The following is a 20,143-nucleotide window of genomic DNA, read 5'->3' on the forward strand; positions in this document are numbered from 1 at the left end:
CACCCTAAAGTGACGGTAGGCGGCGCTAGGGGGTTCACGGCCGCCCCTAGCCGCCACTCCCTCACAAGTGGTGCATTGGCCGGGAACACCGGCCGTGCACGGGGTAAAACTCGTGAACCCAGACGGGGACAAAGCGAACCTAGCCGATTAGGGTAGTTGACATTGTTGGGGCATGGATGCCCATTACTCAGCGTATGGTGCCGAGAGAGTAGGGCACATACGTAAGACAGAGAAAGTAACGGCCCTAGAGGGGCTCGGACGTTGTTGGGGCATGGATGCCCATTCCGCAGCGTATGGTGCCGAGACAGTAGGGCCCATACGTGAGACCGAGAAAGTAACAGCCCTAGAGGGGCTGCAGGAGAATATGGACGACCTCAGGAGTAGGTTAAGGTGCGAGGAGCTGGAGGAACAAGTGCTCCAGCTCAGACAGGAACTAGAGGCAGCCAATATCTGGCGTGAGAGTGCAGAGGCTAGAGCAGCCGCCCTGGAGCGACAATGGTCGCCGGGCAAAAAGAGCGGGGTTGCTAAGGAACTCCGACGCTTCCTAACGGAGGAGGCGGAGAGAGTGCGGGAGGTAGAGCGACGAATGGCGCTCGAAAGGGAGAAGAGCCAAGAGCGGGAATACCAGCTCGGTGTTATGCAGGCAGAAGTGCGGCGCTGGAGGGATCAGGCCCTAGAGGCCAGCGAAACCCCGGCCAAAGCGAAAACAAAGTTACAACTAAAGTTAGAGGTGTCTAGGGATCTGATTACGACTTTACGGAGAGAGATCCAGGCTCGCGAGGAGCAGATCCAAGTCCTTCAGGAGGACCTGGAGAATTGGCGGGAGAGAGGCCTGAAGGCCGAAAGCATGGTAGACCAGTTACAGGAAGAGTTTACCCAGAACCGTGGTCTACTTGAGGAATCTAGGAAGTTCTGGGAGGTGCAGTATGTAAAGGTGAAGGCTGTGGTGGAAAAAAACGAGAAGGAGAAAAGCCGGGTAGAACAGGGAGTGCAAACCGGAGAGAGCTCAGGCAGCCTGCAAAAAGAATTGGAGGCTGTAGAGGAGCGGCTACAAGGCTACCTAAGGGGTGTCCGGGAGGAACTCCAAGAGAGGGAGGCCCTTATCGAGACCTTGAGGCAAACCGGGCCTCAATTAGAGAACTTTCAGCGCCAACGAATGCAGTGGCTGAGGGAGGCTACAGACCAGCAGGCTCTAGAAGCTCAGAGGGTCCAGCAGGCTGAGGAGCTAGGAGAACGAGTGCAGGATCTGCTGACAGAAAGAAACCAGCTTAAGGAGCAGGCAGCAGCACTTGAAACTCTCCTCGCGGAGAGCCAGGTCAAGGTAACATCGCTTATGGCCGAGCAAGGGCAGCTGCTACAAGAGGTGCAAACCCTGAAGAAAGGGCTGTTAGGGTTACAGCCATGCCAGGGTGACCAGCTGCAGTCCTTCGAGGTGGGCAGCCAAACTACCGAGGAAATGATACGGGTGCAGCAAGGTAAAGAGACAAAAGGGAAAGATCTGATGGATCGGGGAGTGCAGACCACCAGGAGATCAGGCACCTGCGAGAAAGAGCTTCAGGCTGTGGAAGGGCGTTTGCAGGAAAATGAAACCCTCAGTGAAGTCTCGAATTGGAGTAGAGCCCAAGGTAAAGAGCCCCAGTTAGCACAGACCCAGGGGCCAGTAAAGGAGAGATCTCCCAGAAGGAGAAATCCGGACCAGTCTGGGGGGAACAGTGACCCAGAACAGTCAGGAGGGCCGGTCCAGGAGGAGGACCCCTTAGACGGGGGAATAGACCCTTCACATAAGGGGACCCAGGTAGGCTTCTTTGAATGTTGGGAGTCAAAGTGGGCCCGGTGGCAAGAACTTCACCTGCATGGCCTAGCTCAATTAGAGCAACGTTTAGGAGACCTGGTGAAAGGGCCAGACAGGCCATACGCACAAGGGGACGCCTGTAATAAACGGCGCGGGCGTCAGGCCAGAGGTAAGGCCAGGGTAGTTACACCACCCCAGCAAGAGCAGAGAACCCAGGGCGGCGCGAAGAGCACCGCAGCGCACCCAGGGAAGGGGAACCTAGCGATGGGGAAGAGGCCGTGTCTGTATATGGCCAGGATACCCCGACAGGTCACGTGGAGGACACTTAAGTACCTCATAGAAAGGAAGGTGGGGAAAGTGGCCTGGGTCCAAATTTTTAAGGGCCCAGGAGGAAGATCCGCAGGCCGAGGTAAGGTGGAATTCTGGAGTAGAGAGGAAGCCCAGAGGGCACTAAGGTGCCAGTGGGAGATTTGGGGCGCACTCCAGGATGCCCAAGCACAGCAGGAGAGCCGAGCGGCCCGGCGAAACATGAGGCCGGAAGAAACCCGAAAGGGGACCGCCGAATGGAAATCCCGGAAGGCGATCCGTAGAGCAGCGAACGAGGTAGGGAATCTACCGAGGTCTGCTAATGTGGGGGGGCTACCTGTGGCGGGTAAACCCCAGGAAATCCCGCATGGTGCACCCCCGGGTAAAAGGCGAGTTGGGGGCGCCTCAAAACCTCCGCCACCCAAATTAGACGCTGCTGGTAACCCCAGAAGAACATTCCCAACGGTGGGATAGTTCGTGGAGAGGCTGAAGAGCCCCTCCCCGGTGAGTTGGGAACTTAAGGGGGGGGGTATGTCACGGAGTCACAGAAGGGCTCCGTGATTGTGAGAGTGATTGGCAGGGCTGCCAATCACCCAGGCAGCTCAGGTGCCCGGTTGCCAGGGGCAACCAGGTGGTCACATGACCGGAAGGGGGCAGGGCCAGGCCTTTAAAACCAGCTCAGGCCAGAGCCTGAGACACAGTTCCCTTCTGGCTGCCGCAGGAGCAGGAGCAGGAGCAGGAGCAGGAGCAGGAGCAGGAGCAGGAGCAGGAGCAGGAGCAGGAGCAGGAGCAGGAGCAGGAGCAGGAGCAGGAGCAGGAGCAGGAGCAGGAGCTCTGCGGCTGAGCTGAGTGGCCGGGGTTAGTGGCTACTACTTCATCGCGCTAACCGGCTGCAATGATGCAGGGAACAGGATCGCCCTAACTGGAGGTAGGATTGAGAGCCCTGGTGGGGCTTGGAGTTATTAGGCGTGTGGAGCCTTTGCTTATGTTATAGCCAGATGGCTTGAGTGTTTAGTTATAGTTTACATCCGGAGGACTGGGGAGGCTGTAGGGGAGCGAGGAGGCCTCAGGGGAGCTCCCCAACAGCTTGGGGGTTCCCAGGGCCCAGTTGAGGCACTGTGCCGGGGGCACTAGTGTCAGTGCGGCTGGGCATGGTATTGCGCCAGGGAGGCGCAGTGTGCGGGTTACAGACCCCAGCCCAGAAGGGCGGTGTTTAACCCTGGAGCGGAGCAGTGACAGAGCGCAGGAGGCGCAGAGTCAGCCCGAGAGGGCAAGGCCCGGAGCAGGGCAGAGACAGAGCGCGGCGAGAGCGGCCTAGCTAGCCACCCAAGGGCGCTGAGATTAGGGCGGCGATAGTGAGCCGGCCCGAGGGCGCCGAGGCCAGGGCGGCGATAGAGCTTAGGCCAGGGCGGCGATAGTGCCAGCCACCCGAGGGCGCCGAGATTAGGGCGGCGGTAGTGCCGGCCCAAGGGCGCCGAGACTAGGGCGGCGATTGAGCCAAGGCTAGCGCGGCGAGAGCAGCCTAGCTAGCCACCCGAGGGCGCCGAGACGAGGGCGGCGGTAGTGCTTGCCCAAGGGCGCCGAGACTAGGGTGGCGAGAGACCCGAGATCCGGGCGCAGGGAGTGAGCCGGCCCGAGGGCGCCGAGGCTAGGGCGGCGAGAGTGAGCCGGCCCGAGGGCGCCGAGGCTAGGGCGGCGAGAGTGCTCCAGACTCAGGCAGAGCCGGCGATTAGCCAGGCGCCGGCTAGAACCCGGCCCAGGGGGCCGGTAGTGAGCGGCGCTGGAGGAGCCAACCCAGGAGGCGCCAGCAAGTAGCTGGGCGCCAGCGTGATAGGCCCAGGGCGTGGGCAACGGGCCAGAGATTGGGGCCCGACCCAAGGAGGCGCCAGGTGGGCGAAGAACCCCGGTGCCCGAGAGTGAGAACAAGGGCACCCGAGGGGCGAGGGACCATACAAGCGTCCCCCGGAATAGCTGCGAGGCTTGGGGCGTGCTAAGGGGGAGGCTTGGAGGCACGCATTGCCCTTAAGGCAGGACGCTTATCAAATACCCGTCTGGGAATAGGGACGACTAACAAGACCGTCCATTAGGGAAACTGGCAGCCTCCACATCATATTTCTTAACATCAAAGTCGTGGCGGGCGAGATTCTGAGGGTGCTACGTCACCCTAAAGTGACGGTAGGCGGCGCTAGGGGGTTCACGGCCGCCCCTAGCCGCCACTCCCTCACAGGCTCCATCCTCCACAATACCACAGCCATGCCTTGAAAACATTACTCTTTTCTCTCTCTCTGCGGTTCCTAACACCTCTCTTGGGCTACAGGCCCCTCTGTTGACACATGCCCTTCTTGGGCTATAGGCTTCCAGTCCTCGCCTCTCCTGGGCTACAGGCTCCTTGGCCCCCTTGGTCTCCAGCTGTGACTCTCAGTCTTTGGTCCCGCTCTCTGGGCCCTGGCCCTGCTCCTAGGCCAGTTGAGATTCATGGGTTCCCCCAGCCCTGCCTGTCTCCAGCTGTGGCCCTCCTTGGCCTGTGGCCCATCTCTGGGTCCTGGCCCTGATCCTGGGCCACTGAGACCTTCAGGCTCCCTGGCCGTGTTTATACTTGCTCCTCCTGGGCTCCAGACCTCCGGGCTCCCTGGCCCTGCTTATACTGGCCCTTCGGGGCTCCCACCTCCATCCCAGCAACTGCCCCTCCCCGACCCACATTCTCAGCCCTACCTGAGGCTCAGGCACTTCCATTGTGCCCATGCTTCCATTTCCACCCTTGCCTGGCTACAGGCCCCTGGCCCTGCCTGCTCAGCCTTTCTGGGGCTCAGGCTCTCCCCCCTGGGCCACAGACTCTCTAGTCCATGTTCCTAAGCTTCTTTACTCCCAGACCTTGGGCTTAGGTGCTTCAAGCCCAGCCCCTTCTGGTCAGGTGATTTTCTAATTGGCCCCTGCCACACATGCAGGCTGCTTTTCATGCTGCCTACCTTCTCTTAAAATAGCAGGAGACTTGGTGCAATCAAGAAGTCAATCATAATAAATTATAATATACTAGAAATATGCAAGCATCACTTCAGGCTTGTAAAAAGATAATGCACAGTTTCCAAAAGCTTATATTCCAGAGCTTGAACCTAACCTTGTAATGACCTCTGCACAGCAGACCTCTGTGCCAATGTGAATCCAGTTGATTTCAGTATATTGTCAGGTACAAACCTCCAGCATTCACTTATGGGGACACTCCAATCTGGGTTAGTCATGACCATTTACACACACGTACATGGAACAGTGGGTTAGTCATTGTAACAGAATTAAAAATATTAGCAACATACATATATGAAGAAATGTGCCACTAAAATACAATGATGTACAATTAACAAAGATGAATCCAGCCAGCAGAAGAGTACTGGGTAGTTGTACTATTTATTTAGAGGAATATAAGCTATATTTGGGCCAAAATTTAAATTAGGTATTTTTTCCAGTCATTCAAGGCTAGGAATATCTTCATATTTTAAAAAGAAGTGCTACTTTTGATTGAAACAGATCATGTATAATTAGAACACAACATAGTAACCTATGACCATTGTACAGAAATGGCACATTGTAATTTTTTTTTAGATTTTTTTTTCCATTTATATGTAGTACATGCACATCTCTGGGAGGCTTAGCGTGCCCTAAAACTTTAGATTTTGCATATATGTGTTTCAAATATTAAGTTGAAGCAGATTGATGGTTTTCTTAATTATGTCAGTTTTGAGAAGTGCCAAATTCTGTGTTGTCATGCCTGCTCAAAAGTAGTTTGTTCCACTGCCAAAATCCAATATTAATGAAAAGAAGAGATCCCTTATCTTTCTGTCAGTGTTCCAAACTGAAATGTTTTCCCTTTAATGGAACTTGCTCTACTTCATATTGATGTGGGCACCACATGCATTTAAGCAGTGGACACCTGTTCACTAAATCCTTCTCTCCTTTTCACTTTTAATCAATCCTCTCCTCTTCCACCCCCAAAATAATAAAGTAGGGAATTTACACAGTGGGATAGAACATCACAGCTCTACATTTCTGTATATTACATTCCAAGAATGTGTAATGACTTATGCAGTCTAGTGGAGTGCATAGCTGCACTCATCTAAAAATACATTATGTTCTAGAAAGGTATAATTCACTTGATTAAAACTTTTGCAGTGAATAATAATGGAATTAAAAAACAACAACAAAAAAACCAGGATCAAGAGCAAAGTATCAAAAGCTCCTTACAAAAAGCCCATCAAGGCAGTTCTCAGACAAAAAAAATACTGTCATGGAACTTTCTTCTCCTTTTCAGGAATGAAACAGAGCTGGGAAATCTGGGACCTGTTCTCAAAGTCTGCCACAGGGTTTCTTTGTGACAACTTGTATGCTAGTTCATGTGTCTACAACAACAGACATTGAGTATTTATTCCTTGGTCACCCGAAAGGGCTGCCAGACAGCTTACCCTATTTTCACACATACAACATGCCCCTAAATCAGATATATAACTTGTTAGCTATATAACTTGTTTATGAAAGGCAGAATGGAAAAAAGGTCTTTCCTCGAAAATCCTGGTAAGTATGGCAAGTACTAATAAGTAGATATTTTCCTAGGGGAAAATGCAGGCAGCTACAGCTGTAGGAGAGCAAAACCTCCTAGCTGCAGGATGCCTCGGGACCCTGTTAGCAGGGTCAAACCACCCAACAACCCCTCTTCTCCTCTTTGAGCTGAGCTGGGTGGGCAGCCAGCAGCATCTGCCAAGTCAGCTGAGGGCCCAGTCCCTCAGAGTCAGCTAATTCAGCAGAAACCTCTGCTCCATCGCCTGAAGCTCAACTCCCCTTTAGAAATACAATGGAACTGAGCTCCAGCTACCAGGGCAGAAACTTCTGCTGAGTCCATAATAGCTTCTGCAGCATAAGTCTCTGCCAGAGAAAGTATCCACAGCCAGCAGCCAGGGAGTCTCTTGTACAGCATTATTTTCTCTTTCCTCCCATAAAGGCTTGTGTGGCAAAGACTGCTATTGCTGATTTCCATGTTTAAAATGCACCCTCTCCCCCCCCACCCCCAAATGCCAGCAGCTGACTTTTGGGGAAAAGATGCATGTTATGTGAGAGAAAATACAGTAATTCAATATTAATGGTAGATTTCTACAAGATCCTTGGTTTACAAATAAACAAACAAATGCACTGCATTGTCTGGTTACTAAAACGTCTTTTAGCTTGGCTTACTTTGACAGTATCCAAAAGAATCAAGGTTGCATTTTAAGCAATATTTTACTGAAAATCTGTCTATTTTTAAATTGCCAATGCCACTTAGCTAAATTTGGAGAAGCATCTAGAGCCTTATATTGATGGGGAAAATACAAAAACAATCATGTTTCCCTCTGACTTGTGTTTTACCAACAGGAAAATGGACTGCTTTGCTCTTTGAATTGTAATACTTAAGGTTAGAAGCTTCAGACTTGTGTAATTTTGTGTCAGGAATTTTCATATATAGGTTGTTAATATGTTGGCAAAATAACTCACCAAAACAATGGGCTTGCTAAAGACAAATCAGGTTAAGGAAACTGATTGTCCTAGTTTGTTTTCAAGAGACAATAAGCTCTGGTTCTGGTCAGTAGATCACATAACAAAAACCTTACTTAAGCACAAGATTTGCTTAAATTGCTTAGCCACCAACAGGTGTAACTTTGTGGGAGGCCTACTTTAAAATTGTTTTAGATACTCTAAATTGTCTTGAACACCATGATCATATGCATACCTCCATTTTGTTTTCTTAGTACCACTGCAAAAGCTCTTCATGTGGGCTCTTCATGTGGACTGTTTATTGAGCTGAAACAAATGGGAAATGTCAGAAGAAATCCAGACACCTCCAGAAGATTACAATGGGAGATTATTAAACTTTGAAAATCTACCTTGTGGAAGTACCCTTGGACAAAAAGCTGCACACACCAGAAAGATGCTTCATCTGTGGCCTGCAAATAAACAGATCACCAGACAGGACTGATTAAGGGATCACAGATAGGGTGACCACCCATCCCTAACTGGGTGGGATAGTCACGGAATGGGAACATCTTAGTCCCAGTCCTGGCAGCATGACTCCAGGACAGCATTTGTCGCAGATTCACAGTATCATGCAGGGATCTGGGTTTGGGAAGTGATGGGTTTTCCCCATGAAAGCTGTTTGGGGCTGCCAGGAATGAGATGCATGTGGCCAGGAATACAGCCAGGCAGCATGGAGAGCAGCCCCGTGTAGGTAAGTCTATAGGGCAGTGGAAATTGAGGCCCCCTCCAGTGAGGGAGGGAGTGCGGCTGGCTCCCTACTGCTGTGCACACTTCTGTGGAGGGGCACTTATCTCCCACATTCACTTTCTGAAAGTTGTGCGGTCTGAGGAATAAAAAGTATGAGAAAGTATAGGCTTTTCCCCAGAGATCTGTAACTCTTACGTTATTTGAGAATAAAGGTAATGATGTTTTGGAAACTTGCGTGAAAAGCCTGTAATTTTTTTAAAATCTCTCATGGGACAGTTTTGAAGGTTTAAATTATAATCCACCAATTGGAGACTTTTTTTCTCTTTATGAATCATAGAAAAATAGGGTTATAAGGGAACTCAGCAGTTAATACAGTCCATTTCTTGCTCCTTCTCAAACCATCACAGACAAATGCTTATCTTGCATGTACTTACGAAATTCCAGTGAAGTGACCTCTGTGAGTATAGAGGGTGCTGTTAACTTCTGTGCACCTGTCTGCAAGAATCTGGCCCAGTGTCTTTCCCTTCAGCTTTCATCTTTCTCACTGCTGCACTGCGGAAAACTGCCTTCTCCAGAAAAGAAGTATTCTGTGAAGTCATGTCCATCTGTTTGAATGGGCCCTATCCTGTTCATTTTTTTGCAATTTGGAGACAACACACATTATTGATGCTTGCTCCATCTTCACATATGAAAAACCTACAGTGGCATTATAGTAAACTTTTATGAGAATACAAATGTCAAAATTGATATCATACTCATGAAAAGTTATGTTAAAGGCCACTACATAAATCCCTGACATACACTACATAATCATATGCATATGAATACTCCACCTTTCTTGACAAAGCATAAACCAAAAGAGAAGGCATGTTATAAGATGCAGCCAAAATTGGCCTTTAAAACTTCCTGCAGCTAGTACTTTACTTCCACATACTTTCATATGCTGACATGATGCAATAGTAACATGAAATAATGGCTTAAAATAAAAACCAAATATCAATCTGCACTTAGAACTAAAGATTTAGGGAGGTGTTAGGAATTCTGTACATAAAATTTGGTTTGATGCAAATTGTCAGAGTATGTGATACACAGAGAAGTATACAAACTTTCATTGTATTTAATGAAGGAACAGTTATTATAGTTAGAGTCTGGTAGAAGTACCTTGAACAGATTTTAACTTATTCCCTGTGCCAGCATACAGTCAAGTAGATGAGAAATTCCAGGTCTGAAACACATTTTGATGTTCCCTAGCATAACAGCCCACCCATTTTGAAGGTGCACCTCTGATCTTTAAAATATAAATTGCCCATTTTAACTAGTTCATATGCATGCTTGCATTTGACTTCTTACCCACTGTCATTCCTTTCTATTAGCACCATAAATTTATGCTACTGAAATCACTGGCAAAACTACAAGCTGTCTTCAGTTAGTGGGACCAATGTCTAATCCTCAGGCTTTAAGAAAAACTAAACACCGTGGTATCGTCTTTAAGATAAAGGGCATTTAAATATATACATGCAGGAAGATATGGGTAAGATTTTAAATTAAAACGTGCACAAACAGAAAGAAGAGTGAAAAAAACAAAATCAAGTTTACCCACATGACAGACCTCCCCCCAAGCTTACTGTCTCAGGACATTTAATCACTGAAAAGATTTTTTTTAAGTGTAAAAACATTTTGGCTTATTCCTACCTTCCCCCCCATGAATAGGGAAAACATCCATGAATACAGGGGATATTCCACTTCAGGCAGTATTTTTTTAAGTTTTAACACTGTGCTGCACAAGATATAGAAGAACATGTAGAATGAACAGAATACACTTCAGTTACAGTGGTTATACCAACATTCAGCAACTGTGCCCAAAAGCTTCAAAAGACCTAAAGTAAGCATCACAGCCTAAAGGAAGTTGCATAAATACATGTACACAGGCAATCTTCTAAGCCAGTTGGAGATGGAGTGAACAATCCTTATAATAAGGCCACTTATTTAGGTGCCTGTCTTTTAGGCACCCAAGTCTGGTCACTGAAGTCAGGATTTTCACTGATTTTTACACCCAGTATTTTATCAGGCAAAGCAATGACAATTATAACAAAAACAAAACTGTATCATTTGCAGAAGGAACAAACATCTGACAGACATCAGCTACAGTTAAGTATAGGCTGCAGGAGCCTACAACTCAGCCCTGTGCCTCTGGCTGTCATCTCCCTGCTGCTGCAGGGTGGGGACAAGGGAGAGTAGTGACAGGATGTTTGAATTTGCAAGCAAAATAAACTTCAAGCTGTTGTTTCTGTTCCTCTGTCCTAAGAGACAAGTACAGAACAAGTCACGCTTGCTTTTTGTGCATTTGTTTTGGATTTTAGAATAGGTTAAATGCTAGGGTCAGCATTTCACTTTCCAGCAAGTTGCCACTGTGACCCCGTAGGTGCTGCAAAGTTTGTTCCTAGTTTATGAGCCAGAGAGTAAAGACAGATTCCTTCTGGAGTGTGCTAAGGAGGCAGGGGAATGCCAGCTGATAGATCATGGTCTCAGTTTAGCAGTGTCCTGTATCACCCTTTTTACATATTACCAAGATACTCCTCACACAATAGATATGTGGGTACTATCACTCACATTAAAAAATAATCAGCTTCCCAAAAGAGGAGGAACAGAATGACACACTCTGTTTCTCTATACAATCAGATTGGAATCTCCCACAGATAGCTAGTTAAAAAAAATCAGCTTTTGCTAGCAGCTGGCAAGGAGGTTGTTCTTATTTAGAGGAGCAGCAGTTTCCCTTGCATTAGTGTCATGACCTGCTGAGGGCCAAAGGAATTCCTGTCGCAGAAAATCCCAAAAGAAACATTTCTGGTCCCTCCCAAAACCTTTACTAAGTCACCGGCCAGATGGTAAGGCTGGGAAAGACATATAGTCTAAATCCATACAGTCTCTTCAAGCATCAGGTCACCTTAGAACAGGTACTGCCAAAGAAAAATGAATATACAGCACAACAAGTAGAGAAGAAAGATTATAACCACAATCTATAATAAAGTGAAAAGATTTCCCCAAATTGCCCATGATAGGAATGGTGCCATCCTATCATTATTAATATATCAGTGTGCCACTAATCAATTAAGCCTTTTTTTAAAATAGCTTCTATTTAATGGATTTTTATTTACAAATGTTAACATGACAGATAAAAAATACATTAATTTTCAAGTAAGTGAAAAGTATCTCAATACTGCTTAAATTAACATTGTCACATTGATTATTGGTGCAATATTATCTAATAATTATTACCAGGTCTTGAAGCTAGCTCAAAAGCCTACTGAAGTTAATGGAAGGATTCCCCATTGTAGTAGTTTCACAGTCTGAAAGGCCAAAACTGCTGCTGCCACTATATTACTTATTTCAAAATATCCCATTTTTAGCAAAGAAACCTGAAAGGATTTAGTCAAGAGTCCAGTTACAATATTATCATTTCTGTTAAATTAATGCAATTATATCTTCATTTCTACTCTGCAGTGAAGCAACAGAAATGGTGACCAGAGATATGCAGATTAGCATGGATAAAATAAAGACTGAATCCAAATTTTTCTGTGCCTTTGCCTTCTCTACTTACTCCTATTTACACTCCTCAGTTCTGTTTGGTATGGAAGCAGGAGCACTGATATACTATTTGAAAGGCCAGCAAGAAACAACTTCAAACAAACATGGCAAATAGGAAGAAAAATAAAAATCTTGTCAAACCTTGAGATACAGTCTCCATAACAGATTATAAAAATATTTTTCAAATGAAGTCAGTGATCACGAAGAAGTGGTTTACTATGGAAAGTTGATCCTGGGAAATATCTAAAGAAAATGCCTAGTACTAACAGCAAAATCTTCCAAGTATAACTGTACTAATAATCTCAGCTTTTATGATGAGACATGTAGGGATGAGACCATGAATCAGTCTTTAATCCCATTGGCCTCCAACACCAGTTTTCATGGTAGTTTCAGTAATCATACTGGAAGTCCTAGACTTTTACCTTCCATTCATTTCACTTAGGCTCCTTAAAAATTATAATGGATGCTAGTATGGACCTTAGTTGAATGTTGTCTACAATGATCCTGAACTGAAAGGCACTTTTCAATTTGTCAAGCCAGTTCCCCTTCTATTAGAATTTCTGAACATGAAAATTGCTGTATTTTCTCATGTCATTCTCTCAACTTACCCAACACGTCAGATAAATTAGACACTAAGAAAGAAAACTAAAAGGTAAGACATCCTTTCCAGCAGTCAAAATAGGCAGGATTTCCCGTTATCTAGCACTACCCTTTTAAAAAATGTTTAGAACATCATTCTTTTTGTTCACACATGCACACACAAATCACAACTTCATTGTGTATAATAGTTTGGAAAAATGCAAAGTCATATGGTGGTAATCTCTGTCTTATGCTGCAGTAGACAGACTGTCACACAATATGCAGAAGTCAGAATTGGCAAGAATTTCACAAATCATACAGCACATCCATCCAAAAACCTAGCAGTTTCCTACAAGTTCACAGAAGGAACTAAAATGATGCGACTACCCAATAAAACCATAGCTTAGCTTTTTTAAAAGATGAAAATTGAATTAAATTATATTAGCAGGAATCAAAAATAGTTCAGCTAGTGATATATATTTTTACTGAATGGTCACCATTGTCTAAGACAATCAGAGAATTGTTTGCTGTGTATGTCAATGCTACAGGGTAAGCAAGCCCTTGGGTAATTATGGGCTTAAAGACCGGAAACTCCTTAGGCTTCCCTAAGCACAATACTGCCTGGTTATAGACATCTGCTACTATGATATGTCCCTCTCTGTCAAAGGTCACAGCAGTGACATATATTTTGGAAGGAAAAAATAGGTTGAGACCAAAGCTATCGAGCTGGCCAATAAGCGTCATGTCAGCATTGAATATCTTCATCCTTGTACTGCTGTAGTTTGGTCCTCTAGCCAGAAGGTGCTCAATTACAGCAATAACCCCAGACAGCTGAGAAACTGCCACTTCTCTTGGATTGCATAGGTTTGACTGGGTCTTCTGAATCTTTTTTAGTTCCCCTTTTTTAAAATCAGCTGTCAAATGATAAAGGGCCCCTGCGTTTGCATCAGTCAGAATAATTTTATTTTCAGGGGTGATATCCAAACCCCATGGTAAGTGGAAGGGCCCTCGAATAACTAGCTTGCCTCTTCCATCGAAGTCAAACACTTTCACAGACTGATCCCCGCTGTCTGTGACAACGACATGACCATCCAGTGTGACTGTTACATCAAGTGGGTATTTGATATCATTGCCTGCGTTGCCTCGTTCCCCAAACTGCTGTATACAGCTTCCACTCAAACCAAAGAGCTTAATCCTTTTCTTGCCATCATGTGCCACTACTACACAGCTAGATCTCTGACATATTGCAATCCCAGTCGGATTGATTAGCGTTCCCCAGCCTCCAAAAGAAAGGCTAAACGTTAAGCCTGGAGATGTTGATCCAGTTCCTTCATCACTTGCCCCAGCTGTTGTTCCCGAAGTAGAAGGAATATTAGTTGCAGGTCGTAAGATCTCAGTTAGGTGCAGCAATGGTAAACAGTCACTTGTCTCAGACGATTTGCACACTCTTCGACAGAAAGGGCATTCCAGCCTAAAGTTCCTTGGATGTGCTAGTGAACACACACAATCCAGGCATATAATATGCCCACAGGGTAAGTTCCTCGGACGATGTTGTTTTTGGTGGCTATATTTTTCAAAACAGACCTTGCATTCAAGCAGACTGATCTCAGTTTCATTTACTAGCTCCATCATGAGCTGCATTTTCTCAGAATCCTTGGCAGACATAGCTGCTGCTTTAAGAGGATTGTTGACTATGCTGTGTCAGCTGACGTTATCATCTGGTCACGTTGGGTGGTCACAGGACCACTTACATCAGAGGTCTTTCCATGAATAATGATGCTATTTTGTTTCAAAGCATCTAGTTCCCTCTAAAGGAAGCTTTGAAAAATGCAGTTGGTTTATAAGATTATCACCGATATGTTTATAAATGAGACGCTTCTAATCTCCTTTTTTTCATGTATTTATTTGGAATAAGAATAAATCTAGAGCAACATTTGAATGGTAAAAAACAGTGTCATGTAACTTAATCCATGGTAATTTATATATGTCAGAGTCCATGTAAGTGATCAGGAATCAATAAACCAGTAGACAAAGTAACTATATCATCTTCCTTCTGTACTTTTGTATTCAATCTTTAGGAAACCCTGTTTTAGAACCGTCAGAATTTGCTTCTAAGCCTGATGGGGCCAAGCTGTCTTACACCCATGAAAAATTTTATTTATTTATCAAATATTTTTTGCTTCTATGGTAATTGGTTTGGAAAAGGTTAAAGGTGTAAAACTTTGCAGAAGCTGACTCCCTATTCCTACCCACTGAATAAGTTTATGAATAAAGTACATTGCTAAACAAAATTAACTAACACAATAACTTACATAGCATTTGTTATCAAATTATACAGTGATGCTGGTGCTAATATACAACCTTATCACTGAAAGGAAGAAGCCACAGTTTTGTATGATCATGGTTTGCTGTTAAGTTTGATAAAGCCCTCACTCTCACCGCTACTTGTTATTGGAGCTACAGTGGGAAATAAACTAAAGACATCAAAAGCATCTTACACCACCGTGCTTGGAATAAACAACAAAGACATGTCAAAAAGAAACAAAGGAAAACAGATAAGCAGTTTTTAAGCTCAACTAATTAGTTTAGATTGGATAAGTGTTAATATTAAAAAACTCTCCAAAAAAAAAAAAAGGATTTCTAGCAAATAGAAAAACATACTTATCTATACTTTCTTTTAACTGCAGTAAATTCCATGCTACAATACTGACAGAGAGCCTTGCTGAGCTTATATAGGACAAATGGGATCATGAAAACAAGGAGCCCAAAGATCAGCATAGGACTGTGTTTAGATCCTGGTGACTTTTAGGTTATGTTAATGTACTGTCAAAAGGGACGTGGGTTTTCTGTTCAGAAGGGAAAAATTCAGAAAACCCTGTATTTTCTCATTTTCATAGATTTCATAGACATTAGGGCTAGAAGGGACCTTGAAAGATCATCGAGTCCAGCCCCCTGCCCCTGGGGCCATAGGATCCCAGCAAGATAAACATCCAAATGTCTCTTGAAGGCGTTCAATGCGGGTGCTTGAACCACCTCTGATGGCAGGCTGTTCCAGACCTTGGGGGCTCGGACAGTAAAAAAATTCTTCCTTATGTCCAGTCTGAAATGGTCTTGCTGGAGTTTATAAGCATTCAACCTCGTCATCCCTTGGGGTGCTGTGGTGAACAATTGTTCCCCCAGATCCTGGTGAACACCTGTGATAGGTGGCCACCAGATCACCCCTGAGCCTGCGCTTTTCCAGGCTACAGAGCCCCATAGCTCTCAGACTATCGTCATAAGGTCTGTTTTCCTGACCTCTGATCATGCACATGGCTCTTCTCTGGATTCTCTCAAGCTTCTCCACATCCTTTTTTGAATTGTGGAGCCCAAAACTGGATGCACTACTCCAGCTGCGGCCTCACCAAGGCCGAGTGCAAGGGAAGAACAACGCCCCAGGATTCTCTTGAGAAGCATCTATGGATGCAGGCCAGCGTTTTGCTCGCTTTACTAGCTGCAGCATCACATTGAAGGCTCATGTTCATCTTATGGTCAGTCATAACCCCCAAGTCCTTTTCATCCATAGTGGTAGTCAGCACAGCACTGCTGAGCCTATAAGGATGCTCCCAAGGTGGAGAATCTTGCATTTTTTTATGTTAAATACCATCAGGTTCTCATCCGCCCATTTCCTGAGCTTGTCAAGGTCAGCCTGGATTGCCCTCCTGTCCTCAGGTGTGGATGCTTTGCCCCAGAGTTTGGTATCATCGGTGAACTTGGTCAGTCCGCTTCTGACTCCAATGTCCACATCATTAATAAAGATGTTGAACAATATAGGTCCAACAACAGAGCCTTGGAGGACCTCACTAGTCACAGGGCATCATGACGACTGAATTCTGTCAACCACAACCCCCTGGGTCTGACCACGGAGCCAATTCCCCAGCCAATGGATCGTGGTGGATCCGAGGCCACAGTTAACCGGTTTTGCCAAGAGGTGATCATGAGATACCAGACCAAAGGCTTTTTTGAAGTCAAGATATATGACATCAATTTCCTCTCCCTTGTCCAGGTGATATGTCACTTGGTCATAGAAGGAAATGAGATTGGTCAAGCAAGATCTACCCACAACAAACCCATGCTGGGTATCCCTCAGGATATTGCCATCAGCTAGTCTGTTAAGGATGGTCTCTTTGATAATCTCTTCCAAGACCTTCCCCAGGATAGAGGTCATGCTGATGGGCATGTAGTTTGCCAGATCGACTTCCCTGCCTTTCCTGAAGATAGGCACCATGTTGGCCTTCTTCCAACCTTCGCGAACTTCCCCAGAGCACCGGGAGTTCTCGAAGATCTGTACCAGGGGCTTGCCAGCTCCTTGAGTACCCTGGGGTGTAGATTGTGAGGGCTGGATGACTTGAAGGTATCCAGCCTCTCAAGGTGTTCCTTCACCAGCTCAACATTAATGGAGGGCAGAGAATCTGCCTCACCCAGGCCTCCTTGTCTTGTAATGGGTATGGGTGTCCCATGGGACTGATGAAAGACTGATGCAAAGTACCCATTTAATAGGTTGGCTTTTTCTTGGGCGTCAGTTGTCAGTTGTCCCATCTGGTTTAGAGGGGGTCCAATATTGCCCTTGCTTTTCCTCCAGCTCCCTACATATCTGAAAAAGGACTTTTTATTGTCCTTGATACTTGTAGCTAGTTGGAGTTCAGTCACAGCCTTGGCTTTCCTGGTTCGCTCCCTGCAGGTCCAGACCAGTGTGGAATATTCCTTCTTGGAGGTGGATCCTGTCCTCCATCCTTTGTAGGCATTTTTTTTTAGCCACAGAAGGTCTGCTAGTTCCCTGGAGAGCCAAGGGGGCTGCTGTGCCCTTTTGCTGCCTTTCCTCCAAGACGGAATAGCCTGAGCTTGTGCATCAAGCATCACTCCCTTGAGGAGCAACCACTGTTCCTGAACTCCCCTCCCCTTAGGGTCATGGTCCCATAGGGCCTCACCGACAAGCCTCCTAAGCTTGTCAAAGTCAGTTTTCCTAAAGTCAAGGACTTCTGTATTGCTGACTAACTTGTCAGCTTTACGGCAGATGGTGAAGGTGATCAGCTCGTGGTTACTGTCGCCTAGCTTCCCATCAATCGTTAGGTTGCTGATTAGGGCACCCTCCGTTGCCAGTACCAGGTTGAGCAGCGCTTTACCTCTTGTTGGCCTGTAGACTTCTTGAGTCAGATAGAGGCCATCCACACGAGAGGAAGCTTTGCGACCACTTGGATTTAGCCGATCACTCTTCCCACAAGATGTGGGAATGGCTGAATTCACCATCCAGTGCAGGGTGTCAAGGGCCAGCAGCAAGGCAGTAGCCCTATACTTCAAGAGGGCCAACTTCAACAGTTGAGGAGATTAGTGGGAGAGGCGCTGGGGTTCTCAAGGGCAGGGGAACTCAGTGCCCAAGATGAGTGGTCATTCCTTAAGGGGATGATACTTAGGGCCCAAGGGATGACCATCCCAACAAAAAGCAAGGGGGGCAGGAGTGCCCAAAAGGCCCCCTGGCTCACCAAGGGCATCCTTGAATGCTTGATTGCCAAAAAGATGGCGTACATCCAGTGGAAGGGGGGTGCTATCTCCAAAGAGAAGTATACCTCCTCTACTCGGGCCTATAGGGGGGCTGTCAGGAAAGCTAAGGTGGACATAGAACTAGAACTTGCGTCCAAAATCAAAGATAATAAAAAGTCCTTTTTCAAATATATAGGGAGAATGAAGAAAGCACTGGGAAATGTGGGGCCCCTGCAAGATCCTCTGGGCAATCTGGTGGTTGCACCAGAGGAGAAAGCAGACCTCTTTAACCAATTCTTCACCTGTTTTCTTGAGCAGGGACCGGGACTTCCCCACCGTGATGCAAGATGGACTCGAGGGGAACACCTCCAGACCTCAGGCTCTGGAGGACCGGGTTAGAGAGCTTCTGGAGGGGCTGGACGTGTTCAAATCAGCGGGTCCAGATGCTCTCCACCCCAGGGTGTTGAGGGCGCTAGCAGGGGTTATTGCAGGGCCCTTGGCATGGCTTTATGAGCACTCATGGTGCTCTGGCCAGGTGCTGGATGATTGGAAGGTAGCCAACGTGGTCTCCATCTTTAAAAAAGGGAGGAGGGAGGACCCAGGCAACTACAGGCCCATCAGTCTTACCCCAATCCTAGGAAAACTCTTTGAGAAGATCACCATGGAGCACATCTGCAATGGGCCGGCTTCAGGGATGATGCTCAAGGGCAACCAGCATGGTTTCATTAGGGGCAGGTCATGTCAGACCAACCTGATTGCCTTTTATGATCAGGTCACAAAAGCCTTGGATGCAGGTGTTGCCCTGGATGTAGTCTTTCTGGACTTCAGCAAGGCCTTTGACACTGTCTTCCACCCCATCCTCATTAAAAAATTGGGCGACTGTGGCATTGATGCCTACACAGTCAGATGGATTGCAGATTGGCTGAAGGGTTGTACTCAGAGGGTGGTGGTGGTGGATGGGTCATATTCGACCTGGGGGGAAGTGGGCAGCGGAGTCCCCCAGGGCTTGGTCTTTGGGCCCACGCTGTTCAATCTCTTTATCAGTAATTTGGACGATGGGGTGAAAAGCAACCTGGTTAAATTTGCTGATGATACCAAAATTTGGGGTCAGGTGAGCACGTTAGTAGGGGGGGAAAGACTGCAGCAAGACTTGGATAGGTTACAGGGGTGGGCTAGCAAAAACAGGATGTGCTTCAATACTGACAAGTGCACGGTGCTGCACTTGGGCAGTAGTAACCAGCAGCACACTTAAAAGATGGGAAACTCCCTTCCTGAGAGCACGGAGGCAGAAAGGGATCTTGGAGTCATTATTGACTCCAAGATGAACATGGGCCGACAATGCAAGGTCACAGTTGGAAGGGCTAATCACACCTTGTTGTGCATCCACAGGTGCATCTCTAGCAGGGCCAAGGAGGTGATCCTCCCCCTCTATGCAACACTGGTCAGGCCACAGCTGGAGTACTGTGTCCAGTTCTGTGTGCCCCACTAAAGGAGGGATGTGGACAACATTGAGAGGGTCCAGAGGAGGGTCACCCGCATGATGTGGGTATTACAGGGCAGACCCTACAATGCAAGACTGCAGGACCTGAACCTGTTCAGCCTTCACAAGAGAAGGCTGAAGGGGGACCTGGTGACAGTCTATAAACTCACTAGGAGGGACCAGAAGAGTTTGGAAGAGACCTTGTTTCCCCTAGCTCATAACAAGGAATAACGGCCACAAGTTGTTGGAGAGTAGGTTTAGATTAGACATCCGTAAGAACTACTTCACAGTTTGGGCGGCTAGGATCTGGAACCAACTTCCAAGGGAAGTGGTGCTGGCTCCTACCCTGGGGGTCTTTAAGAGGAGGCTTGATGCCTACCTAGCTGGGATCATTTGAGCCCAGTTTTTTCTCCTGCCCAGGCAGGGGGTCAGACTTGAAGATCTATATGGTCCCTTCCGACCCGACTTCTATGATTCTGTGTCTGGGTAGTTGAAGCCTCCCATGACAACCATGGACTGGGAGCATGAGGCCTCAGCCAATTCCTTGGCGAACTCCTGGTCAAGCTCTTGACTTTGGGTGGGAGGTCTGTAGCAGACTCCCACCATCGTGTACCTTGTGTCATGTTCCCCATGGATTTTAACCCAGAGGG

The 20,143-nt window shown here is 46.8% G+C and overlaps 1 protein-coding gene across 1 annotated transcript; it reads right to left on the reverse strand.

The window, feature by feature from the left end:
- Positions 1–11,459: 11,459 nt before the first annotated feature.
- Positions 11,460–14,199, reverse strand: NHLRC1 (NHL repeat containing E3 ubiquitin protein ligase 1). Its single transcript, XM_090037281.1, has one exon. The coding sequence runs from the start codon at positions 14,162–14,164 to the stop codon at positions 12,962–12,964; it is 1,203 nt and encodes a 400-aa protein (XP_089893407.1). The 5' UTR covers positions 14,165–14,199; the 3' UTR covers positions 11,460–12,961.
- Between the last annotated feature and the right edge of the window lie 5,944 nt (positions 14,200–20,143).

The sequence above is a fragment of the Crocodylus siamensis genome, chromosome 3 (assembly GCF_052110815.1).
Source record: "Crocodylus siamensis isolate JL-2025a chromosome 3, ASM5211081v1, whole genome shotgun sequence".
NCBI classification, from domain to species: domain Eukaryota; kingdom Metazoa; phylum Chordata; order Crocodylia; family Crocodylidae; genus Crocodylus; species Crocodylus siamensis.

What these genes read in the sequence shown, in the direction of transcription:
- NHLRC1 (XM_090037281.1), bottom strand. Translation starts at nt 14,164, where the DNA reads ATGTCTGCCAAGGATTCTGAGAAAATGCAGCTCATGATGGAGCTAGTA.